Source organism: Kwoniella dendrophila, chromosome 10 (assembly GCF_036810415.1).
Source record: "Kwoniella dendrophila CBS 6074 chromosome 10, complete sequence".
Taxonomy (NCBI): Eukaryota; Fungi; Basidiomycota; class Tremellomycetes; order Tremellales; family Cryptococcaceae; genus Kwoniella; species Kwoniella dendrophila.
Genome location: NC_089485.1, coordinates 69,094 through 95,485, shown reverse-complemented (window position 1 = coordinate 95,485; position 26,392 = coordinate 69,094). Strand labels below are relative to the sequence as shown.

Below are 26,392 nucleotides of genomic sequence, written 5' to 3'. Positions count from 1 at the left end.
TTATTGCATGCCAAGTTGACTTATGGTTATCGGTGAATTAACTGCCGAGTTAAACATTCCTTGGTCTCTTTCATCATCTTGCTTCTTTACATTAATATGTGTTATTAAGATACTGCTTATGCGGTTTCTTGATAGATAAATAAAGCAATTCCGCAGCACGCAATCAAGTGTATGATAGCGTGATAGCTATTCATCAGAATCTGGACCAATATACAATTTCTCTAAGATCTGTCAATTACCAAATATTTCCCCAAGATGCCTTCATCTAGTTTGATAAACACTTTAAAATCCAAACTGGGAATATCTTCTTCATCATCAACAACAAAGGCAGATGGACCAAGAAGTGCTGAAGAGATTTTAAAAGAATTGAAAAAGTATTATAAACCTGGAAAAGTAACTTGGGATATTGATCCATTTAGTTCGTTAGATCAAGATGAATTAGAAATTTTAGGTAAATCAGGTTTAATCAATGATCCTAAAATGTTTCATCCAAATAATAATAATTTTCAAATTTCACATCATCATGGTTCACGTTATATTGCTAAAATGGCAAGAGCTAGATCAGCTCAAGGTGCGACTGGTTTAGTTAGAGCTGGTGGTAGTAAGAGGTTATCAAGTTCAGATGATGATAATAATGGTGATAATAATGATGAGAAGAAGAACCAGAATAACATGCCAATTCCAATGGATTTTTATAAAAAAACAAATGGTAATTAGAGATTACACAATTCATCTATATGTTCATATCCAATAGCATCAATACTAGTGATGGAAAATGGGGATCTCAAATCACTTGCTTTCGTCAGAAATGAAGATGCAACCGACACTCGGATCAACCTACATTCTGTGTCCAATTGTGCAGAATAACCATTTTAGTCAATATACTTTCCGTTGACATCGGACTACCTAATAATCCTTTCCTTTCATGGAGGAAAAGTCGGAAATCGTAACCAAAGTTCAGTGCACCTATAATACATATTCCCAATCGTATTTATAGTATTATCGCGATAAACCTCGCGCAGCAGTCCATAGCAATTCCGAACTCCTCCATAATGGCATCTGTCAATATCAAGTAGTCTAACCAACTTCGACTTCCCACCTGCAAACAAGATGCCAAATTTATTCGAGTCCATCAAATCGAAATTCAGCTCTTCATCCTCATCCAAGTCTTCGAAAGAACCTCGATCTGCACAAGATATACTAGATGAGCTGTTACAACATTATAAACCAGGAAGTGTAAGCTCGGATATCGATCCATTCAGCTCATTAGATGATGAAGATTTAGAAAGTTTAGGTAAATCAAACCTGGCTACCGCTAGAATGTTTCATCCAAATAATAAGAATTTTCAAGTCTCACATTACGATGGTTCAAGGTATATTGCAGTGATGGAAAGAGCTAGATCATCACAAGGTACACCTTGTCTAGTCAGTAATCATCCTGTCGTGAGAGAATAGAAACCGGACAATCTTATATGGATTGAAAGTAAGGAGACCGGCTTAGTGAATCATAACAATCGATAATGATATGTATGAGTAACGATACTCAAGGGATCAGATGGCTCAACATATTGAATCAGAACTATGAGCAAGCATATCGGCATGTGCATGTTATCTGAGCGTATGACATTGCATAAGGGATGAAGGGATGAAGGAAGATCAAACGAAACTATTGTAAGTAAAACTTGTTTTAAGGTAGCCAAGGCAGGTTCTCGGCTGTTTCCCCGGCTTTGTCGTGCAAATAATTCCAATGATAAACTAAGCTCAGTAATTCACCTGTCGCATCGCCAAGTTTTGCAAGTGATTCATCATTTCTACGATCCTCTTCAGCGGATGGAAGCTTTTCTTTAAGGATAAAAGGCATCGATTTGACATAAGCTTTATCAATTACTATCCTCCTTTCCCTTTCTGGGCTTGCATCTGACCAAGAAGGCATTTGATTGAATTCCAAAAGTGATTGTTTAGCTAAAATTGATTTTGGATCCTGGTTGTTATTACTAGTAAAGGATGAAACCAATATATTTCTTTCCGAGGTAAACTCTTTTCCATAAGATCGATATTGATCATATGTTGAGCAAAGTTTATTCAATAGAGTAGGTATATGTTCATCAGGTTTAATTGAAACTTTGGTGAGGCACTGTTAACGTTGTTGAACGATTTTCATGAATTATCAAATAACTTAATGTAGTTAATCTTGCTAATTCAGAGTAAACTCCATCTTTGTCCTCCTCTGTGAGGATCTTAACATCACCATCTGCTTCTCTACCTGTCATATAATCAATTCGGAGTGTAGGTAAATCGTTCAATACTGTATTGGCAGCTTCGACAGATGTTTTCAGTTTTTCCCCCCAAATTGATTTATCAGTGACTTTGCTGGCATCAATTAATGATTTAAACGATTTTTGTGTCGCAGAGAATGCTGTATTTTCAAGGTTACGATAGGTGTAGAAAAAAGGAACAACAGGATAGACACACGGCAAATAGATGTAGAAGAATGATATATTAAGTAAAATCAACTGTCAGCTTCATTCATGCTGTTAGTTTATCGTAAGGATAGCTTACCAGTAGCTAAATAATCTCCATGTATATCAATTGCGGTCTGTAAATCGAGATTGGTCAAGCTGAAAGTTGGAGTTGAAGAGGGTGAAACAGAGTCAGTTGAGCTGGACATAGCTAAATCGAGTGTTCTTGTCAAGGTTGATGAGTTTGGTTATTATGGGAACAAGAACAAGAGTAATGTATAAAGTCCTATCAATGTATCAGTTAATAATGCAGCTTTATATACTCTAACAAGGTTGTTTCTTGATTATTTGTAACGCATATATCGCTTACATGTCAGAGATGACCTTTGTTTGACGTCACTCTTCAACAGAACATCTTCGCACAAAGGACCATTGATATTTTCTGTCTTTGGCAGAAGTGACGTGACGTGCAAGATGATCATAAGAAGAGAATAACTTCATCCTAGGTAGCTTATGCCGGAGGTTATCGTTTATGCTATCTGACGCAAGAGAAGCTGAAAGGATATCTCACAGTCTCATATATGCAGTATAATGGATGCTGAAAGTGGCCTTCTTCTTCTGTTTCTTCGGTGTTAGTGAATCCTGTGCTTAGGTCAAAGGCTATTTCCTGCGTCTTTTGCCAAGAGCAAAGTTAGTTATCTTCCAGTGATTAGCCATGGCTCTTACTGTAAAATAATTTCTTCATTTGTCATGTCCTTCGATACGACCCCCTGTCATTAATGAACCACCACATTCGGTGCACGTATCATACATGTACGGGTGATGATAATCAAGATGATATGACGCTTCTTATCTATCCTTCCACCTATTCTATGAGTTAGATTTGATTAGTCCTCAACGAATCAGTTGAGAATACGATCCTCTTATCTATGTCCGAACTAGCTACCTTGACTTTATAATATTAATGTCACTACTCGTACTGTATGTGGCTGTTCATGAATCAGCTTGAACTTACGGAAACATCAGTTCTAGGAACCCTTGTCTGTCAATTGCAGCCTCGCGGAACTTTCGGCTAGATTGCAGAAAGAAGTGACTATTGAACATTTAACGACAACTTGACTGGGCAGTCTACTGGACAATAACGATCAATGAACAATCTTGAGAAGGACACATTCATTGATTAAAAGGTCGTCTCGGTTGATCTTTAGCAGATATTTACGTAACGGGTCGATGAGCCGGTGCCACGTTATAGATATGTTGGGCGTTGGGTGCTATTTTTTCAGGGTAAAATTGGGCATTTAACTATAACTACTATATATATACTATACTTTGTACTGAACGCGTCCATGGTCTTTTTATCTTTTTATTAACTGGGATTCAGCTCATTATCCCATGTTCATAACCTTTGATAGGATACATAGACATCAGATTGATACCAAGATACCACGGACTATATCATAAGAGGCCAGCCCATATTGACAAGGCTTGAACTATACAACACAGTGAGTATTCGGTCATCCAGCTTTTACCCTTCAGCAGATCTTTAATCGTTCGGAACTTCCTCCAGGTTAAAACATTAGAGAAGTTACGATCGACTGACTCCTCGTCCTTGGCTTTCTGTAGATTAGGTAGCTGAATTATCCTGGTATAAGGTATAAAACCAAAAAACTTACAAAGTTGATATATGGAAAATTAAGCATTTTTAACAGAGATTCGAGCTGTACTTTGTTGTTTAAAGATAATCATCAATCTCTCAAGATCTTTTATAGGTGATGCTTCGTACAAGATCTAATCCATCATCAAACAATCCTGATACACCTTCATCATCTAGACCTTTAGAACCAGATACACCAATGTCACATTATCCATCCAGAATACATAACGAAGATGATCCTGTACATCCTACCAATCCAAATTCAAATTCAAATTCAAATTCAGAATATTTCAATTCTAATGGTATAGCAGGATCATCATCATCTTCATCAGCGAATCAAAGTGGGACTGCAACACCAAATGCACATGCAGGAAGTGTGGATTTAGAAGGTATAACAAATTCAAGTTCAACAGAATATAATTCGACAGTAAATCAAAATCAACAACATACAAGGAGATTATCTTCAAGTTCAGGTTCAGAAAAGAATAACTTCTTATCAGAAAAATCATCTTCTTCTAGTAGTAATATGACTGGCGGTGGTGGTTTACAAAATAGAAGAAGTAGTAAAAATGGTTTAAAATTGAATCTAAGTTCTTTGTTAGGTAAAAGATCAAAAGGAAATAAATTCGGTTTATCTCAAAAAGGTTGGATGTCAATTACTGGTATTGTTGGGTTTATCTTACTATTGAAATTGTTGTTCTGTGAGTTCTGATCTGAACCTTCGTTCCTGGTCATCCAGCTTGAAGTATAATTTCCTGGCTAACGATTTGATACAATATATCGAACCTCCCTGCCGATCAATCCAAATCAACACTATATGTCAATACTACTACTATCAATAATACGGATAATACCAATACTTCTCACCATACACCCAACAATCGATCTTTAATAGCCGGATCATCAGAAGACCCTCATCACCATATCTTAGATCAAGCACATTTAATCCCCAGAGATTATTTGAATAATTCATTGGTTGACCCTGCACCATTTGAATTCTGTCCTGTTTTTGGCCCAGGTGACGCTATAGCTGCCAGAAGAGGTCAATTAGAATTATTGAAATCTAGATTACATACAGGTACAAATGCTAGAGTACAAAGAGTTTTACAAAAGGCTATGAGTGGTGCGAGTATCACCATGAGTGTTTTAGGTGGTTCAGGTGAGTTTTGAATATTCACCCATAATATCCGTTAAGTCATACACACGAAATAGTTATGAATTTCGTCCTGGCTCGGAATACTTTCTTATATACTTGTATTCAGTACCCTATATACTAATTCCCTTTGTTGCTCCTGATAGTCTCCGCATGTACTGGTGCAGGTGATGATCCAGTAAACGAGAAATGTTACCCACATAAATTCTTCGATTGGTGGAATACTGTCTTCCCTCATCCAGCAAACGAAATGACAAATGGTGCAACAAGGAAAACAGATTCAGCTTATTATGCATACTGTAATTCTCATCATTTACCCGATAAAACTGATTTAGTTATTTTGGAATTCGATGCTGCTGATCCAAAGTAAGTATAAGGCTTCTTCGCTCGTACTTCAGAGTCATCCCGTCTTTGGGAAGAACAACTTCGATCCTTCTTAGAACTACATATGGGATCATATATCGACTCACAACTTCTACCTTTAGCGACCCAGAATGGCTCCAACATTTCGAACTTCTTGTCCGATCAGTACTTGTTCGACCAGAAATGCCAGCTGTTATCATTCTTGGTCACTTCAGTCCTCAAGTTCAAGCTCAAAATGGTTTCGCTGGTCCTGAATTGTTGCACAACGTCGTTGCTCAATTCTACGATGTGCCTCATATTAGGTAAGTCAGCTGACAGGTGCTGGCAAAAGCTCTGAACTGAAACATTCTCTCTTATAGTGCTAAAGGAGTATTATATGAACAATATTTACAAACCCCCGATCAAGCTCGTTCAGCATTTTATGCCGATCCAAATCACGCTAATCACAATGGACACGATCTGATTGCAGATGTTTTAATCTCATATATAATGTCACAAATTTGTTCTGGATGGTCAGCAATAAATGGACATGCTTTTGATGTCCCAAATTTAGGTACAGAAGGTGACAAATCTGCTAGTGGACCTTCATTATTAGGTGGTGTAGGATTAAGAAAAGGTATGCCAGGTCAAGATCCAGGTGATGGCGATTCAGCTACATCAGCTCTAGCAGAAAGATATCAAGGTTTAAGAGTACCTCAAATGAGATTAAATGATAGACCACATGATGTTCAACAATTTAGAGAAATTGAACCTTTTTGTGTAGCTGCAAGTGATCTTATAAATCCTTTACCACCTTCTTTGTTCTATGGTTCAGGTTGGCATACCTACCATCCACCAAAAGGTGCAGTATACGAAGATAGACATTATTGGTGAGTTAGCTTGAAATGGAATAAAACATCACAACTGCGTGGGATCATGTTATCGAATGATATTGCTAATCCGTTTGATATCAAATCATAGGTACGCTGAACAACCTACTGCAAGATTGAGAGTACCACTTAAACTTGGTGCAGGTGATGTAGGAATTTATTTCCTTCAATCGCCACCTGATAAACCATTAGGTACAGTAAAATGTTGGGTAGATGACAACGTTGCAGGTGGTAAAGAATTACAAGGTACAGCTGAAGTTGAAGATGTAATTGCTACGTGAGTGATCTGATTTCTGTTACTAATGATGACGATTTTTCGAGGGAATGAGACCTTCCACTGACCTTTTCGATTCATCGTATAAACAGACTCTTCATGATTGATAGAGGTGTATCAAGAGGTTCACATTTCGTAAGTACACTACAGCATAATATCGATGTAGCATATATGCTGACAAAGCAATCTCATACAATAGGTCGAATGTCAATTATTAGGTGAAGCTGGAGGAACTTCACCGCCATTCAAGATTTTAGGAATGTGAGTATCAGAATCTGCCATATAAGAAACAAGTGTTGTGATACGCGGGCTAATCGAGTTACACCTATAGATTCTCCACATAAGGGAAACATGCTATACAACAAGGATTGGAGGATAAGGGAAAGTTGAGCAGGGACTAAGACTGCTATGAGTGCGAGGTGATTAGTCTTGTGATAAATAGCTTGGGATTTACATATTTTTGGAAAAATGAATTCTATAGATGATTTTTACGTTTCGATTCGCTTGATTTCAAATGGTTATGATTCTCTTGAGTTTTAGCATATTTTAAATGATATGATCAAAGTATACATGCATAGCATGATACTCTATGAATGTCCGTAAATGAAGAAGCTCTTACTCGTATTGCAAAGTCAATCACAAACATGATCCATGAATATGGTAACAACTCTGATTCCAGTACTACCCGTAGATCTCCATATATAGGATGCGGCAGTTGTCATACCAATACCAATATTGCAGTATGGGGCAGTACCGCAACGTGGCGGTTTTTTCGGCGATATAACCGATTCATTGTATTCATTGTAGGAGGTGGGTGTTCCGTCATTTTAAAGTTACAGAGTTGTACGGGATTGAGATGTCAGATTGTACTAGCTAGACGACTGTTATTTTCATTCAATTTATATTCAAGGATCTACTATACTTTTGTACATTCACCTGGAAATATCAAAAGCATAGACAAAATGTTCAACAAAGTAGCTAGATCAGCACTCAGAGTGAGTAAATACTTTATCGAAATAACTGGACGCGATAACTAGCAGTCAAGAGATATTCAAGAGGGATGTTCGGGATTACCGGATCAAGTTATTTTAGAAGTATGGATGGATGTTAGAAGGGTGTTTCCACATAGTCATGAAGGACAAGTTGTAATCAGAGGGATGAGACTGTAGACTAGGAAGCATGGAACAACAGTAGCTAATAATTTTAAATTGTGATAGCCCCTCAAGGGAGTTTCAGCTCAACAAAAGAGAAATCTTTCTATTCACGAATACCAATCTGTTCAATTACTTAATTCTGTAAGTTTATGGTGATATTTTGTGGTGAAGATGGGGAAATATACTAATCTATTATATAATATACCTCTCACTCTGATTTTCAACTTGTGAAACTGTCCTGCGCTGTAACAATAAACTCACATGAAAATTACGCGTCAACACAATAGTACGGTATCCCAACTCCAAAAGCTTTACCAGCTTTCTCAGCTGAAGAAGCTGAATCAGTTGCTAAATCATTCGGTGAGTTTCGGTATGAACATGAGTATAATGGACAAACAGTTTCCATGACAGAAAGAATAATTGCTAAATGTATTATACCGTTGTCAATTGTATCATTTAGGCAAAGATGAACTCGTTATTAAAGCTCAAGTTTTAGCTGGTGGTAGAGGTAAAGGTCATTTCGATTCTGGTTTCCAAGGAGGTGTACAAATGGTTGACTCGTGAGTTATCTGATTTTTGATCATGTATGCATCGGATAGGAACATTAGAGACGGTAGAGGAAACTGGCAAATTGGCATGGATACGCCTAAATGTCGGAACTGGAAATGGACCTCTGAGATTCAAGTAACGAAGAAGAAGGAACATTGTTTTTATAATTCATTAGACCAAATCTTCCTCTGTATAATCCACCAGGTGAATCTAAGCTAGTTACTGATTTTATACCTTACTCGTTCGTGATAGACCTGCCCAAGCCAAAGATTTCGCATCAAAAATGCTTGGTCACAAATTAATAACCAAACAAACTGGAGCTGCAGGTAGAATATGTAATGCAGTAATGTTAGCTGAAAGATTACCACCACAAAAAGAATATTATGCAGCTATTTTAAATGATAGAGCAAGAGGATCACCAGTTTTAGTTACTTCTTCACAAGGTGGTATGAATATTGAAGATGTAGCACATGATACACCAGAAGCTATTATAACTACATCATTAGATTTTGATAATGGTATTTCACAACAAGATGCTTTAGATTTAGCTTCAAAATTAGGTTTCGCAAAAGGTGATGCTCAAAAGAATGCTGCTGAAACTTTCCAAAATTTATATAAAATTTTTAGAGAAAAAGATGCAACTCAAATTGAAATTAATCCTTTAGCTGAATTATCAAATGGTCAAGTTTTATGGTAAGTCCAATTGAAATCCATCTTTATCAACGATTCGTGTTTAATTGGCATTACACCATGATCTCTCTTTTTTTCGCTATATTTCATCTGTCCCGTCTCTTTTCTATTAGCAGTGTGTTGATCTCCTTCGCTAACATGACTTTTCTCCCACCCACGTTAGTATGGACGCCAAATTCGGTTTCGATGATAATGCCGATTTCAGACAAAAAGATGTTTTCCAACTCAGAGATACCACCCAAGAAGATGCTCAAGAAGTAGAAGCTGCTGAAGTGAGTGGATACCTCTTGATTAAAATAGTTGCTCATCTTGTTATATATCATTGAGCCAATTTCTGACACTTCTTACAACCCATAGTACGGTCTCAATTTCATCAAACTTGATGGTGATATCGGTTGTCTCGTCAACGGTGCTGGTCTCGCTATGGCTACTATGGATGTATTGAACCTCCACGGTGGTTCACCCGCTAATTTCGTGAGTGAAATCAAACCAGCTCATAATGACTTAGTCCAATTGAACTAGAATAGCTGACTAATTGTGACTAACCCTTAGCTTGACGTTGGTGGTGGTGCCACTGCTGATGCCGTCAAGAAAGCTTTCGAGTTATTATTGACTTCAAAGAACGTTAAATCTATTTTCGTCAACATCTGTAAGTGATCACGTTAAATCAAGTTATCTAATGCAGATTTGGCCTACCACATGCCATCTTGTGAAGATAACAAGCTAATATGTTGCGTTTCCACTACAGTCGGTGGTATCATGAGATGTGATGTTATCGCTGAAGGTATCATCAAAGCTACCAAAGAACTTGAATTAAGTATTCCTTTAGTAGTTAGATTACAAGGTACAAAAGAAGCTGAAGCTAAGAAGTGAGTATTGAATACGATTTTAACGTATATGAGCGATATGTGACCTGGTTACTAATGACTGAATCTTTCAATGATAGGATGATCAAAGAATCAGGGTTAAAGATCTACCCATTCGGTAAGTACAATTACATCACAAGTACGTGTTTATCTTCTATGCTAATTCGACTCATCATCCTAATTCCTAGATGGTCTCGATGAAGCCGCTGCCAAAGCTGTCGAAGCTGCTAAATCAGGTTTATAAACATTTGTTTAATTTATACTAGTGCAGTAGTATATGTGATGATTTATATGTATACCCAAATAAAATGCTGAACATACGATATATGTAACCAACTAACGTTATTGATGAAACTTTATTGATATATTCGATATATTCACAAATAACCATGGACACGATGTATGTCTTTCAGATATTCACCTCTTCTCGTGTTGATCATCTTTGGATGACAACGTTAAAAATAAGAGAAATAATCATATTTTTGGCCAACACACGGCGACGCCTGTCGAATTACCAGGACTACCAAATTCTGCTCATAGGTTTAATAGGTTTACTCTCTTCAGTAGTTGTTCGAGTATCAGCGACTGAGTCGTTATCTACCATTTATCTTGGCTGAGTTGTCGTTGCCGGAAATGTCAGGCACAGCCATTGTAGTGATCTACACATATGTCTGTGCACTGTGTATGTGTGTGTGCCATATAACATATAATATGACCGATCAGTATACAGTACGAGTATAGGGTTTAGATGATCGACGTTGTGTATATCATCATATCATCATATCATCATATCATCATATCATCATATCATCATATCATGAGTGATGGCATCCTTTGATATGATACTTTGACGACATATGATCATGATATTCCAACAACAAGCACAAATTGCATCAAATTGCTTCCAGCTTGGGCAGAACCGAATAATTAAAGTTGTTCTGATTTCCCCCTGAATCCTGATTCTAATTAACCTGAAAACGGCAAATATCGTAAACAACACCCGTTGAGTGTTCCCACGCGACGAGATGTCCTAGATGGTTTAATCTTATGATATCTTTATTGACAAAACAGATAGATAGATAGTCCCGTAGTGTCTCGTGTCTTTTTCTGCATTCATCCTAGTCATTCATAGATAAAGAAGAAAAGAGTGCTTGATACATTGCCTATACTGTTGTATCCATTCTTCGAGTAAACAAAGTCAACCTTTCACTCTCATTTAGTTGGCTCAACTGAACAGAAAGGGTGGCTAGAGGTTGAAAAACGCGTTCTGGCCTATATCAAAATAAACCTTCAAGCGCGTTGTTGTGTATCGAAGTAAGCTTGGAAAGGTATCAGGTATTTTGGATATCTGTGAGTACACCTTATCCAACTGTAGAAGATTTCATATCGAAACCCCCTTTTCTTCTTGACGGTATTGTAGTGTATTCCACCGAAAACTGTCTTATCAGTGTACCTCTAAAATATTATATCCGTTAATTTAACGATTTAAAGCTAACCGATTTCTAATATCTTCCAGCTCTCTCACCCACCAAATCCTCCTTCCACATAATACAATCAGGATGTTACGTGCAAATCAGAAACTATATACATCATATGCTGCAGCAGCAGTAGCGATATATTTATTACTTGGTCCATTAGGTTTAGGTCATATACCTTTTTTACCTGATGGTATAACATCAAGTTGGTCAGGTTCAAGTGGTAATACTAGAGATGGTGGAATTAGATCAACAAGTTTAGAAACAGATAAATTGTTAAATTTCAAAATGTCAAAAATCGTAAATTTCGCTCCTGGTTATACTGTTGTTGAAAATCTGTAAGTCATGTTAAAATCCTCCCTCATCCTTTCAAAATAGGAAAAAATAGACTGATATATTTAATATGCTTTCTATTCACTAGATACTGGCACAACTATTCATATGTATTCGTGACTGATCAACCATGGCATATACCTAAACATGATTGGATAGCAAATAAACATGTAGACACTAGAATTCCATTACAAGGTCATGAAGAAGTGAAAGTTTACGGTATAAGATTAGGTCCTGTTAGTCCTGAAGTAAAAGAAGAAAATCAAGTTGGACATTCAATCTCATTAGATGAAGCGATTGCATTATTTGGCAGAGCTGAAGAATTACAAAGTCCTATGGTAAGCTTACTTGGAAACAGCCTCTAGAGGAGTTATTGATGATCTTCTGAATAGATAATTAACAACGATGATAACTTTGTATCACATTGTAAGTTGCTTCTGGAAAATGCTATATCGGTATCTGCGTTGAGCTAATTCGTTGTTATAGACTATCATTGGATCGGTGAAACATTCCTTGGTGCTTGGAGAACATGGTCAAATTACGCTTGGAGAACCGGTCAATCACTTCCTCCTATCAAAGTTGTAGCTTTCACTAAGCAATACAACAAAGCTGAAGCTCCTCCCGGAAGTAACGGTGCTAATTGGTGGGAAGATACACCCGGAGCTAACAGATGGTTTACAACTAAATTCTTGTGAGCTTTATCATCGTTCACTCTCTTATTGTCTTGCATAACTAACGTTTCTATATGATAGCCCCGGTGTAACATACGAAACTAAACCAATATGGGAAGAAAGAGCAGCATCGCATGAATACTATTTAATTCCATTAGCTTTAATAGCTGATAGAAGAGGTGGACATAACGGACCTTCAAACGCTTGGAAACCTTGGGGTGATGCATTAAGATTACCCGTATCAGTTGATTGGTTAGTCAATTTAAGAGATAGAGTTTTAAGTGATTACAATGGACCTATAAATCTTAAAAAGAATAGTAAAAAACCACATGTTATGTATTTAGAAAGACAAGGTTCAGGCAGAGAATTAGTTCCTGAAGATCATGAAGATTTAGTTAAAGCCGTTGAACAATTAGAACAAGATGGTTTAGCAGATGTAACTATAAAAGGTTTTAGTTCAAGTATTCCTTTCGCTGATCAAGTCGCTGAAATTTCAACTGTTGATGTGAGTTATCACCACCTATCTGTCCTCATCAGTATCATTCACAATGGTTTATCTGATTATATGTTTTGTGGTCAATAGATCCTTATTTCCGTACATGGTAATGGTCTTACACATACTTTATGGATGAATCCAGGTGGATCAGTCTTTGAACTTCAGCCAGCTGAATGTACAGTTGTAAGTAGACATCTAGCTAAGTCAATACGGTACCAATTGCTGACCACCACTTACCATGTAGACCGATTACTCTCCTCTTGCTATTGCTGCTGGTGTACAACATTATCTCGTTCACGAAACCAGGTAAGTGTTCGAGCTAAGATTGTTACTAGATATAGTTTGCTGATATTCTGGTCTTTACAGTTTCTGTGTTCCAGAAGAATGTCCAGGTAGAGGTTGTCCAGGTCCAAGAGCTATCAACAGGGATGATATTAGAGTTACAGCTCATGTCGTTACTGATCAAGTCAGACGCATTATTAGAAGAATGAACAAGAATTAGAAATTTCATCTTGCATCTAAATCAATCTCCTTTTCCTTACATCTACATATAAACTCAATTCTTTCTCGTGCTTTGCTTTCGCTCTATTCTATTCTCCGGGTTTGGATTTCACTAAACTGCATACCTTTTTCAGAAGTGTCCGTAGGATATGTCATGATGTATGCCATTCAAAATAGCGTTCTCATCTCGTTTAGCATCCAAACTACCGTAAGATCTCCATATGCTTACACTCAATATGCACTTCGACATCTGCTCTTATCATCAAGACTCTTCACTTCATGCATGCATACTACCGCATTCACCAGATAATAATCCTCATATGTAATGATTATACCACGTGAATTAAAATCACCCTTCGCAGATAGATCGACCCTGAATTAAAGATGTACGAAGAAATATGAGTACGCGATCTGTAACCATGTAAACAGCAGCATTTACATTATTTTGATTTTCATTTCTTTGATGTTGAATTTATACATCTTGGTCATTCTTTAATACCAATAATAACAATAATAACAAGAACTGAATAGCTGTACTTTGTTATGGATCTGCCGATAATCGATTAGTAAGATGGATCCTCGTAGACAACAAGCACCACATATGAATCCCTCGAGCGGTAGTGGTAGTAGTAGTAGTGGAGGATGGAATAACCAAAGACAAGATGGATTATATAATGGTCAACAAGCTTCAAGTACAGTCAATCCTAGAGATGTATATAATAATCATAACAATAACAATAATCCTTATGGAGTAGGATCATCTCTAACAAGAAGAAGTAGAAGTCCGGAAAGTGATCGAAGTAGACAATCAAGTAATAATGCTAGACAACCGTATAGACCTGTCGAGTAAGTTTGACTTTAACCCCATATATATTTATGTATATATATAATTTGCTTTTTAAGTGATAAGTTTGTTTAATTGATTAATCCTTTATCTTTTAAAAATAGTACATATATATCAGAAGATGCAGAACCAGGTCAAATACTCTCACCTAAACTTGGCTTATCATCTACATCTCCTTATGTACCGGTATCAATAGCATTTTCGAGTAATAATAATAATAATAATAGTAATCAACTACCACCTCGGGAGCCAAGAGCTTTAGCTTCTGCTTCTAATCATAGCAGACAAAATTCAGCTCAAGCACAAACACAAATGCTACAACATCAACAACAGCAGCAAGCGACACAGTATCGTCCTACGATAAGAAAGGTATCAACTGATAGACCAAATGATGGTGGTAGATCACCTTTACCTGGCGTCGGCACTGGCGGAGGGTCATCCTCGTCTAGAGATACATTGACTTCCAGTTCTGGTTCAGTCACGGTAGCTCTGGAGACTTTTACAAAGTGAGTGATATCTTGATTTGGATCATCAATCGCAATCATGTTGGAAATTTGATTGGGTTATCACATCGGTGTGTTGAGTTGTGTCAAGATGCTAATATGAATCTGTATAGAGCGATGCATCTGGCTCTGCAGATAACATCTCAACACGCTCTAGCTCTGAAACACTTCCAACGATTAGGAACATCTCCCCACGTAAATCAGAATACTCCAACATACGAAGAAGCTGAAAGGAGAACGAATAAAGCTCAGAAAGTCCTGGATGAGCAAATGATCAATTTACAAGGGAGTTTTACGGAATTGATGAGAAGAACATTGGGTACAACTGGAACTTCAGCTCAAGCTATAAATGCTTTAGAGTTAGACGGACTGAAAGTGAGAATAAGAAAGATGGAAGAAAGATCGTCTAGAAACATCTCACAGAATCAGTCACAACCACTACCTCCTCCCCCAGAACCTACGAGTGATCTACCACCATCGCCACCTCCTCCTCCTCCGCCCTCAGATGTTGATGGACCGCCTCGACCACGTACACCTTCAATACCTCCACCTCCAATAGCTGACACCACGACTACCTCAAACCAGCCTGTATCAGCTGAAGAAAAGAAAGTTCGCATAAGGGATATAGTGAATGATTTTATAGAGCGACTTGATAAAGTAGAAACTTTCATAAGAGAATTTGACGGTAGAGTGGATGATATAGAGACTACGTTCATATCGATGGATAATATTGTGATGGAAGTTGCATCTAGAAAAGAACGGCTAAGGAAATTTGCTAATTGGGATGATTTGGAAGATAGTAGAGATCCTTCAGGTACAATCAGAGGATTAAAAAGGAAAGAAAGAGCAACTGATGGACAAGATGGCGAACTTGAAGATGCAGAAGGACAGCATACTGCAAGACCGTCAAGAAGAAGCTTGTTAGAAGATGAAGATGTGGATATGATGAGTACTGGTACTGGTACTGTTCAACCAGTCAAAGAAGACCTGAGGGAAGAGATTGAAAAGCTCAGAGACGAAATAAAGGTATTAAAGTCACAAATAGCTAAACCAGTCACTACACCATCAACACCAACGCAACATCCACCTAATAGTCCTGCGGCGGCTTTAGGAAATATGATGAGTCAGCTTAAAGCGCAGCGTCAAGCTTTAGCTTTTGGTCAGTCTGAAAAGGATCAATCCGATCCAAGTCATATAAATACAAATCAACGTTATGACGAACTCAAGGAGGAAGTTGGAAAATTGGCTGAACAAATTAAATCTCTACAAACAAGTATAACAATTGCATCCACAAATAACGGTAGTTCCACTTCTGCTACACAATCAACAAATGGTATTATGGTTAATGGTGAAACAAGACCTGATATAGCAAAATTGCAAAATACAGTCAATGGGATACAAGGTGTATTACATAAATTATCTTTAGATGTTAAAACTTTATTAAATGATAAAGAACAACGTTTAGGTGTATTTGAAAAAATTTCAAATGGTGTACAAATGTTAGCTGAAAATATACAAAAATGTAAAAATGATTATAATAATTTAAATGAATTAAATAAAGCTTCTTCAGCAACTATTTTAATGCATACTGAAAATTTGAAAATAATTTCAACAAATATACAAACTATACATTATGAAATTAAACTTATAAAACAATCCCCTTCTTTCTCATCTTCTTTTTCTGATAATAATACCAAAAATCAAAATCAGAAAGATGAAGAAATTAAACAATTAAAACAAAGTTTAAATTTACTTCAAAATGATTTAAAAGAAATGAGAGATAATAGAGAAAATTGGACAAAAGATGTAATGACTGCTTGTTTGGATACATTGAAAGAGGAAAATGAAAGACGTAAAGAAGATTATGCTAAAATTGCTAGGAAAGTGAGTTGGACTTTTCATCATTGTGTGTTGATGAATACGATTTCAAGATCGATACTGATTATATACCTGCTTTTTATAGGAAATCCAAAATACAATCAAAGATTTCATGGCTAAACGATCTTCCTCCACTTCTGCTTCTGCACCATCAGCATCAACGTCAATGGCAACATCAAACTCTCAAATCAATAGATCAATCTCAGAACCGGTGGATAACAGTAATATCGCAGCTAGTACTTCACCTGCTATCCCACCTACAGCTCTTCCAGGTGCTTCGACTACATCCAATCCAGTACAATCTGATAATTTAACACCATTGCAGAAATTACAGAATCTACATTCACCTCATCCATCTTATCCTGCAATCAATATATATGGCGCAAGTAACAATGCTACAGGAACTATTCAAGGCAATGTAAATCCTCAACAACCCCCCAATTCATTATCGTCCCGCATCAATTCGACTAACCCTGCTGTCACAACAACCGATCCGAATATCCCAAGACCAACGCTATCGGATAGAATGAGTGGTAGTTCTATCACTCCAGCAACTGAGCAGCAACCTCAAGCATTGAAAGATAGGTTCACCGGACAGAATTTAGCTGATCAAAATGCAAGTGGTAGTAATATGGATATTGATTAATATTGATTAATGTTGATTAGTCTTTTGTACATCCGATCCATTGTTGAAGATCATAATACTTGTCCATGTTGTATGCAAGTATCAAGAATATGATAGTTGCAAAGATGATGTCACGCGAGACGTTATTCGAGTTGCTAGCACGATGACCGAGCAGGTTTGACTATATGATGGCGCGAATTCTAGATTTAATGTTTTTCATGCATGCAAAGACGAAATACTGGACAACGGTGACAAGTGAAATCGAGATCATCGGCTTTAAGGATTTGACACCAGACTTCACAAACTTATCGCCGACGCGCTTGATAGATAATCCAGTGCCACACTCTTCGATATTGTATTAGTACATTACCCTGACTATCATCATACTGTGCTCTGTGTCTCTCTCTTTGCTATACTGCTATACTGCTATACTGCCTTTCCCTCACGTTCTGCAATTCTCCCGTTTAGTGCTTTGTGGGTATCTGCTTGGTTGTCGATTGTCGATTGTTGGTCGTTGGTGCTTGGTCGCTGTCTCGAAATAATCACTAAAAAGTTGTTTTCCAGCTTTTGTAGATACTTCAACCATCAAGTCTAGAAAAACGAGGTCAAAATGGTGAGTTTCCATATAGCTTTTATGGATAGATAGGTAGATGGATGGCAATGGTCCATAAAGTAGGACGGAAAGGGATATCAATAAAAGGAGAATGTTGGAGAACCGATATCTATTATGTAGATGGTATAGAAGGACAAATGTCACAATCGTTAGATAGAGGAAGACTATAGCCAATCACTCAAAACGCATTCAAAAAGATCATTTAATCTGGAATACATGGATATTTTAGACGAGTTTATGGATAAATTATGGAAGCTTTGAATTTGGATTAATCCACGACGGATAGTTGACTGATTTTATATGTATTTTACTATCTTCATTAGGCTCCCATCACCAAGGAAAGAAAGGTTAGTCTTTTAAAGTAATTTGAATCTGGGTTCTATAGTCTTTATTTGCTTGGAATAGCTGGACCTAGGAGAGGTTTATTTGTGGATGTATTGGATTCGGGATTCGGCAAGCAAATACATACACCCAGTTCAGCATTCAGTAAACATTCTCAACAACTGAACAATCGACATCATATATCGAATTTATAGATAGATGGAGGCAGGAATAGGATGATTTGATTTGGAAAGCACATACGGTTCAATCACCTTATTCACCTTATTCAGCATTTCAACAAATAACGAGTAGTAGCTAGGATCAACAACTAATTAGGCAATATCATAACAATAAAATCAATTACAAATAGTCAGAATAACACCGAAGGAGTTACATTCAATTATGAGGAACCTTTCTTAGATCTAGCAATATCCTTGACGAAAGACTATAGAACTTAGATGGCTATTGTTGAACAAATACGGATATTGGTAGTTCAAATACTGATGATATTGTTATTTTCCCATTCAGACCCGAACCCCTCGATCTGCTTTACACGATGTTGTAACTCGGGAATACACCATCCACCTCCACAAACGAGTACACGATTTATCTTTCAAAAAGAGTGAGTTATTGGTCTTTTTTATGTTTCAAGAACCTAAGATGGGCTTGTATGGAATTTGTTTTTAGGCGAATAAGAACAGATTTGTTGACCTTTATCTTTTCTTTTACCATTCAACAGAGGCACCAAAAGCCATCAAATCAATTGTTGACTTTGCTCAAAAATCAATGGGTGTAAACGATGTACGAATTTCACCTGGATTGAACCAAGCTGTTTGGGCTAGAGGTATCAGATCACCACCAAAGAGAATTAGAGTTAGACTTGAAAGAAAAAGAAACGATGATGAAGGTGCTAAAGAAAAACTTTACGTACTTGCTTCAGTCGTTGAAGGTGTTACCAGTTTCAAAGTGAGTATTGATTTTAACATTCTTTCATCGAAGTGAGAACATACGGTACTTTGTTTTATCATTGTTAGCACGAATCACCTTCCATCGTAAATTCAGTTAATGATATATCAGACGGATACTGACTGTTCATTTATTCCTCTGTTTGTAGGGTCTCCAAACCGTTGTTGTTGAAGGTGACGAATAAACTATTCCTTTCCATATAAGAAAGTTTTGGTTTTAGGGATTTGGTTTAGGGGGTTCATTTTCCATACATCAAGGGGATGCACGCCATGATAACATCATTGTATAGATTACATTTAGCGTATCAATGATCGCTGCTATTACTGATGATCAATCTACATTAACATGTTAACGAAAACATGACTGGGGCTGCTAATCGACCTCCATAGTGCACAACAAGTCCACTTACAAATTGGCAGATAACAGTTCATAGAATCGCTTCTCTTTCAACAAGAGTTAATGAATAGTATCTAATCCATTCTTTCTTTCATCGAGAACGGATCAAACGCGCAACTCAACCGAGATTGAAAGAGAAGGAAAGAATGAGGGAATCAGGGCGAAATATTATGGATCGATCTCGTCGAGCAAGAATCTAAACGTTCATCAAACAAAAGTGATGCAAAATCAACTATCGCCAGATCTCATGGTACTCACATAAATTAGTAACGATATGCTTCTCCCGAACCTTGATCCGCTTTCTTGAAAACATATGGTCTTGGTATGTACTGTAAGTAAGTCGACGATATGACTCATTGAAAACTAATTGATTGACCCGAATCGGAAGCTAATTCCATCATTCCCCACTTAAAGCCTCATGTATTCTTATTCATTCATTTAATTTAGACTGTTTAGAACATGAGGCAAATCATTCCAAACCATGTTTGTTCTGAAGTATCCGTCGTTCCGTCGTTCCGTCAAACTATAAACAGATTATCAAGTATGATCGATCTAGGCTTTTCGCGTTGATCATTTGTCATAACGCCCTCCATCGAATTACAGTGAAAATACATAACATTCTTCACTACTCACTATGAGCAGTTGATCGGCATCAAACCGCCTTATTTCCTTTTTGACTTTAATTCTTACTCAAAATATCTTTGTTTCAAGTCATTCAGCTTGGAAATCGTAAACATAATTCCCCATTCTCTGCCTTAAGGAAATCATGAACATACAAACAAGGGTTATGAACGACAAATGCTTCTTTTCCATCAAACGTATACATCCCTTAAGGTATAATGAATATCAAATAAACCAAACCGGCATTTACCGAAACAAATATTGTATCGCTCGTTCGCTTAATTAAGAAATTGTCTTACGATTTTAAGACCTTCATCGTTTCATCAACCATCAACCATCGATATGCACACATTCCCCACTTCTGTAAATAAGCTATTCGTCATTTCCCTTACACTCAAGAGAACGAGATGATACACGACAACGTTACACAGACTCTATACATTCGCCCTTCTCTTTATACAATATAATCGATCAAACCCTGAATTTGATGGTAAAGATAAACATGAGGCACATTTGATCGAATAATACCGCCACTGTAGAACCATAACATACAGTAGTAAAAGTAAAATCAGCCGCATGTTTTTACATCATCAACTTCAAACCTTCATTATTTACTGCTTTGTACCGTGATTTAGTGTATGACACTCATCAACAGACCACATAGGACACCCTAATTATTTACTAAGCTTATCCAGTTCTAGTGTAATGTTAAGGTTGTTTAGGTTTACACGAGGCAGAATCAGTAAATTCAGTACTATTTGCCTCGAGGCAGTAATTTCCCTGTTTTTCCTTCCTGGAAAATAGACAACGCATAAATACATCTAGAATCTTTCAACTGATCTTGAAAGACATGACATTACTTGAATCGGTATATCAACATCAATTCAAAGGCTCTGTAGAAACTTGTTCAAACGATAGTATTCCTTAAATTCTCATTTATAGACTTTCTCAAGATCAATCTGGCAGGAGTCGAAGTACATTTCTCACAGCTTCCAACAAGTTTTCTTCTAGATCAAATCAATTTAAATCAATTCTGTACCTTCCCCTTGGAAGTTATCTATTGAGAAATATAGACGGATTAGGAAAGTAATCAGTATACGATTAGCTATGATAAAAGCTGGTTAACAAGGAAAACCAGTTCAAATGCCACTAAAAATCAATATTTGATCCGGAAATTCAGTCAATTTGACGTATGATCAGTAGACTCGACTTAATGACGAAATGGTAGATTAGGCATTAGATCAGAAAGATTAGATAATTATGATCCATAAATGCGGTAAACGTAAGGCACCCGCCCGTCTTGGAAACTAAAAAACAAAACTTAATCAAAGTTATCTAGAGATCAAAACTCTTTCATTCGAACAACATTACGTCTTCCTTATTCAATCTTACTTCACTTTTCCTTTTCCCTTATACCTTTTTCCCTGATTCTTCATCTTTTACACTCTACCAAATCAACGTTCATCATTATCAATATCATAAATTCGGTCCTTTGATCTAATTACACTATATTGTCCTATCATTCATTGTTTTCGAAACTTCTATTTCCAAATCCGAAAGTAATTTATTGAATAAACCCTCCATCTCCCATCTATCTCATCCTTACCCTTCTTTCCTTATTCTTTCGATATTGGATTCCTTTGAACTAAAGAAAGTTTCGATACTATCTTTTGCTTTCCATCATTGGGTCTTTCATGATTATGACCAGAATCTACCTCTTGCGAACAAACATGGGATATTCATGATGGTAGCGAATATATACAAAGGATATATCGGAAGAGGAAGATCATTGACATTCTCTGCTATCATGCCTTGACACTTTTAAAGATAATCGAGGGTAATTGTGTAGATAAACATTTCTGAGTCTGTGCGATAAAAGATTTGATTGTTCCTCATTATGACATATGATTGTAACCAAGTACTGTATGTAATGTTAGATGGGCGATAAACTATGGTAAATATGGGGGAAGAAGGAAGAAAAGAAAGACTACAGTACTGTCTATATCCGCATAAATATGTAGAAGGAGAGTCAAAAGTATATAATGGAATCTATGAACGATGGATAAATGAGTCTTTCCTTCCTCGATGATTATATCTCTCTTCACATTGAATAAATCCTTCTTCCTTATCTTTTGTCATTACAATTGATAATCATAAAATCCATCTCTCCATATCTCCCTTCCTTACAATCTCATATAGAAGCTTAACGTTATCTCCTTCCTTCTTCTGGATTCTATATACCAACTGGTTTGACTCTTCCGTCTACCTTACAGTACTCTTCTTTTCCTTTTTCCTACTCTTGATCTCGAAATCACAGTAGATATTCTTTTGAAATGTCTTTTTACATTTCTTCTTATCAAAATTATCATGGAAATAACGATCCTTCTCAAGATCTTCTTCAAGAAGATTTACCTCAAACTATAAATCCAAGATTACTTCAACCCTCTTTATTCAATTCAAACGATACTACAGATCATTCAATAAGTGCAAACTTCTTATCTTCATATAATTTACTACCATATCAAGAACCAACTTATTCACATACGCCTCAAATAGATATTGCAACTTACAATACTTTAAGTAATAGTGAATATTCATTTCATCCTTTGAATAGAGTTGAATCAAGTTCAATTTGGTTATCTGAAGATTGGAAAGTACTTCCTCTTTTAACATCTCCATCATCTACCCCTAGCATCAATACACCTTATCCATTCAACTTGTTTCAACAAAATAATCATATTAATCCAACATTCTTTCCTTATCATGACTCAACAACAAGATATACCCAAAGTCTTCCTCAAGATAACACTATCATTATGAACTCAATCGCCACTATTAATAATAACAATAACAAGAATCTTCCTCATTCGCCACAAACTATTCATTACCTTCCTCCTCAAGCTATCCATCAAGAATCTTCAACTTCATCTCAAGAAGTCATTATGGTTGAACCCGATCATACAGCTCGATCCAGTACATTTCCATTCTCAAAGCTCAACATGAACAATCATTTAGGTAGTTCCTCTGAAAGAGCTGCTCAAACTATCATTACGAATGACATGGGATGTCAAAATCAACAATATCCATTAGGTCCACCAATTCAATTTCCTTCTTCTTCTTCTTCTTCTTCTTCTTCTTCTTCGATTTCTACTGTATCTCAACCTAATCCATTTTGGCATTCTAACCAATATGGTAATATTGCCACTTCTTCTAATATAAATCCACTACAACCTGGATTAAGCAGTGGTGAAGAAACTGAACTTGATTCCGATGACGAAGATGAATATAAGCCTATTGTTAAAATCCAAATCAAACAGAATCCTGTTGAAAACAAAATTATCAGTGGTGAAAAACAAGGAGAAGAAGAAGAAGAAGGAGGAGAAGAAATCAATATAGAATTATCATCTACATCAGCTGGTCCTTCGTTGATTAGTAACAGCAAAGCTCAAAGTAAAAGATACTCAACAAGAGTTTTATCGCTTGAAGAAGAAGCAGAATATTACCATTCTAGTGTTAAAACAACTTCAACTTCAACTTCGACCTCGAATTCAACTGATGCAACTGAAAAGAATGTAGAAAAGGAAAAAGAACATGCGGCAATGCCTCAAGCCAAACCTAATTCTGCTTCAACGAAGAAGAAAGGTTTACCTAAGTTCAAAGCATTCGTCCCTAAATCCTTCAAAGCTCATGAAGAAAACACTAAAGATAAAAATGAAATTGATCAGAAACCTCCTTCCCCATTAACTAGAAATGGTAGATATCCAACTAGATTGACAACTATAAGAATAAAAGAAGAAATTCGCGATAATGACAAAAACGATAATACGAGTAACCGAAAATCAAAATTAGCTTTAAAGATCAAGAAAGATAAGAAAGGTAATTCCGTATCCAAAGTTGAAAATAATAAGGATAACAAAAATCAACGAATAAACAGCAATGATAGTGTCACCAGTGATGCCACTACTTTTAGTACTACCACTAGTAGCAGTAGTGAAGGTTCAACTTATAATGCCACAACTACCACTAGTAATAGAAATGTTAGTGGAAATACGAATGGTGGGAAAGTACCTTCAGGTGCTTTCATCTGGCAACTTATGAGGTATGTTGTTGGATTAATTCAATCTTTCGATGAATCTCTACTGAAATCTTTCGACTGACATATCTGATTTTCGATTTTTTGGGTAGAATGCTAGCATGTGATAAATTTCCCGGATATGTTATTTTGAGAAATGGAATTGCTTATATTCCCGATACTGAAGCTGTAAGTTTTCAGTGTGTCAACATAGATAGTTTAACCACAAGCTGATCTTCCTCCTTTGATTTAATTACAGTTTTCTAAAGTCGGTGAGTTAGGTGCTTTACAGTGTTCTTTCTTAACTAGGAATTGCAGCTGAGTCAAAGTCTTATTTACGATCTACTCAGTATTAACTGCAGTTTATTCCGAATATGAAAAGAAAGATAAAAATGGTAATATTATAAATTGGAAAAGTAAAGAATGGACTTCGTTTCAAAGAAATCTAAACAAGTACGTATCACATATATAATCATCGATAAAAATTAGATATGTGATCGCTCATTGACATTTCGTCTTGTTTCGCTTGCAGCTATATAGGTTGGTGGCCATTCGAAAGAACAGCTGTTCCAGGAACAGGATTAAAATCACAAACAATAACTGTACCTACAATCAAAGAATTATCTAAAAAATGGAATTCATATAAATTAGATTCAAAAATATTAGAAAAAGAATTGATTAAATTAAAAGAATGGTCAAAAAGAACTAAACCTTTAAAACCTTTAAACCTAAAATATCCTATTCCTCAAGGAATTTTCAAATCATCTAGTACAAGTAGATGTAAAAAAAGTAATAAAAAACCTAAATGGCAACAACATCAAGAACAAGATGAAAATTTCGATCTTGGCTATGAGAGCGAATCCGAATCTATACTTGTTGAGCTGACTTCTGAAGAACAAAGGGAATTTCAGAACTCATTAAAATTACAACAAGCTGTGAGTTTTGCGCTATCATCCGATACTACGAATAGCTTGACCGGTTAAATCATTCAGCTAACCTTACTCTTTTTGTCTATCTGCTTGAGTAGTCTTCTTCACCTAAAGGTCCTCCAACATTCTTACAAGATCGAGATCTAAATCGAATCAATTCAGAAGAAAAAATTCAATTGGGTTTAAGACTTGATGGTAGTCAATTACCTATTACACCTGAAAAAGAGAAAAACCAAAAGGGTAAAAAGAGAACATTTGCAAGTTTAAGTTCTGAATCGCCTGAAAGTGCTAGTTGTAATCAAAAAAGTGAGTTGATTTTTAGGTATGATATTACCGTGTCGCAAGATAAATCAACTCATAATTGCTCTATCCCATCCTCCTTCTTTATTTCCCAAATTTAGGTTCAAATGATCCTGATGAGATTTTTACACCTTCACCAACCTTCTCTTCCTTCAAAATGACACCCCAAACCACCAATATGAATACCAACAATGAAACAAAAGCCAAAAAACCAAGATCAAATTTCAAGCATAAACAATTACCTACTCCAGCTTCATTAAACAAATCACAACCTAGAAGTGCTGTTCACCCTATTATAAATGTCGAACCTCAAACTGAACAATCGGGGTCCAGTTCTTTGTCAAGTGGTAATCAAGTTGAAGTGGATGTATTTGGTCCAATTATGAATATTGCCAAGGAAGGAAAAGGTAAATCAAAGGCATGGTAATTATTTGTTTGAGCGAGAAAACCTGAAGGAGGAAGGAGCTGGAGGACATTGTATCGTATTGTATATATACTTGGACATCTCTGGGAAAATCTTAGTTGGTAAATATATCTTATTGGTGGGTGCCAGAAAACCGAGGATGACCGTTGAATATTTCCATAGGAGTTGACTTCATAGGATGAGCGGGCTAAAATGATCGTTGGACGAATTTGTACCTGGAATCAATATAACATTTTTTCATATTTAGTCTTTATACTTATATTCATACCTATATTTATATCTATTATATCTATTTCCTGGCGAATCTAGTATCATTTGATGTATATCATAGTGCATTACAACGTTTGTTGGAAGTTGGTAGAAACATGTCAGTGATACCGACTTAGCTCTATT

At 36.4% G+C, this 26,392-nt stretch overlaps 9 protein-coding genes across 9 annotated transcripts; 8 read left to right on the top strand and 1 right to left on the bottom strand.

Moving 5' to 3' along the window:
• Positions 1 to 255: 255 nt before the first annotated feature.
• On the top strand, positions 256 to 717 carry L201_007026 (uncharacterized protein; the record flags this gene model as incomplete). Its single annotated transcript, XM_066222737.1, has 1 exon — positions 256 to 717. One exon carries the CDS (start codon positions 256 to 258, stop codon positions 715 to 717), a length of 462 nt encoding a protein of 153 aa, XP_066078834.1.
• A 393-nt stretch (positions 718 to 1,110) lies between these two features.
• Positions 1,111 to 1,455, top strand: L201_007025 (uncharacterized protein; the record flags this gene model as incomplete). The annotated part of the gene is made up of 1 exon (XM_066222736.1): positions 1,111 to 1,455. The coding sequence occupies one exon, from the start codon at positions 1,111 to 1,113 to the stop codon at positions 1,453 to 1,455; it is 345 nt and encodes a 114-aa protein (XP_066078833.1).
• Positions 1,456 to 1,687: 232 nt separating this feature from the next.
• On the bottom strand, positions 1,688 to 2,668 carry L201_007024 (uncharacterized protein; the record flags this gene model as incomplete). The annotated part of the gene is made up of 3 exons (XM_066222735.1): positions 1,688 to 2,121; positions 2,177 to 2,416; positions 2,560 to 2,668. The coding sequence occupies 3 exons, from the start codon at positions 2,666 to 2,668 to the stop codon at positions 1,688 to 1,690; spliced, it is 783 nt and encodes a 260-aa protein (XP_066078832.1).
• Positions 2,669 to 4,231: 1,563 nt separating this feature from the next.
• On the top strand, positions 4,232 to 7,037 carry L201_007023 (uncharacterized protein; the record flags this gene model as incomplete). The annotated part of the gene is made up of 8 exons (XM_066222734.1): positions 4,232 to 4,814; positions 5,009 to 5,272; positions 5,413 to 5,632; positions 5,752 to 5,931; positions 5,989 to 6,498; positions 6,590 to 6,775; positions 6,865 to 6,907; positions 6,972 to 7,037. The coding sequence occupies 8 exons, from the start codon at positions 4,232 to 4,234 to the stop codon at positions 7,035 to 7,037; spliced, it is 2,052 nt and encodes a 683-aa protein (XP_066078831.1).
• A 697-nt stretch (positions 7,038 to 7,734) lies between these two features.
• L201_007022 (uncharacterized protein) lies at positions 7,735 to 10,275 on the top strand (the record flags this gene model as incomplete). The annotated part of the gene is made up of 12 exons (XM_066222733.1): positions 7,735 to 7,767; positions 7,810 to 7,917; positions 7,990 to 8,067; positions 8,214 to 8,286; positions 8,387 to 8,486; positions 8,728 to 9,168; positions 9,329 to 9,437; positions 9,523 to 9,639; positions 9,718 to 9,814; positions 9,914 to 10,034; positions 10,112 to 10,149; positions 10,220 to 10,275. 12 exons carry the CDS (start codon positions 7,735 to 7,737, stop codon positions 10,273 to 10,275), a joined length of 1,371 nt encoding a protein of 456 aa, XP_066078830.1.
• Positions 10,276 to 11,590: 1,315 nt separating this feature from the next.
• On the top strand, positions 11,591 to 13,508 carry L201_007021 (uncharacterized protein; the record flags this gene model as incomplete). Its single annotated transcript, XM_066222732.1, has 8 exons — positions 11,591 to 11,844; positions 11,928 to 12,177; positions 12,232 to 12,265; positions 12,326 to 12,530; positions 12,592 to 13,015; positions 13,094 to 13,189; positions 13,251 to 13,312; positions 13,373 to 13,508. The coding sequence occupies 8 exons, from the start codon at positions 11,591 to 11,593 to the stop codon at positions 13,506 to 13,508; spliced, it is 1,461 nt and encodes a 486-aa protein (XP_066078829.1).
• A 570-nt stretch (positions 13,509 to 14,078) lies between these two features.
• Positions 14,079 to 17,378, top strand: L201_007020 (uncharacterized protein; the record flags this gene model as incomplete). Its single annotated transcript, XM_066222731.1, has 4 exons — positions 14,079 to 14,353; positions 14,456 to 14,857; positions 14,968 to 16,738; positions 16,818 to 17,378. 4 exons carry the CDS (start codon positions 14,079 to 14,081, stop codon positions 17,376 to 17,378), a joined length of 3,009 nt encoding a protein of 1,002 aa, XP_066078828.1.
• Positions 17,379 to 18,749: 1,371 nt separating this feature from the next.
• On the top strand, positions 18,750 to 19,441 carry L201_007019 (uncharacterized protein; the record flags this gene model as incomplete). The annotated part of the gene is made up of 4 exons (XM_066222730.1): positions 18,750 to 18,758; positions 18,820 to 18,913; positions 19,031 to 19,257; positions 19,406 to 19,441. The coding sequence occupies 4 exons, from the start codon at positions 18,750 to 18,752 to the stop codon at positions 19,439 to 19,441; spliced, it is 366 nt and encodes a 121-aa protein (XP_066078827.1).
• A 3,166-nt stretch (positions 19,442 to 22,607) lies between these two features.
• On the top strand, positions 22,608 to 26,002 carry L201_007018 (uncharacterized protein; the record flags this gene model as incomplete). The annotated part of the gene is made up of 7 exons (XM_066222729.1): positions 22,608 to 24,373; positions 24,460 to 24,535; positions 24,606 to 24,618; positions 24,697 to 24,799; positions 24,879 to 25,281; positions 25,374 to 25,581; positions 25,677 to 26,002. 7 exons carry the CDS (start codon positions 22,608 to 22,610, stop codon positions 26,000 to 26,002), a joined length of 2,895 nt encoding a protein of 964 aa, XP_066078826.1.
• Positions 26,003 to 26,392: the final 390 nt, after the last annotated feature.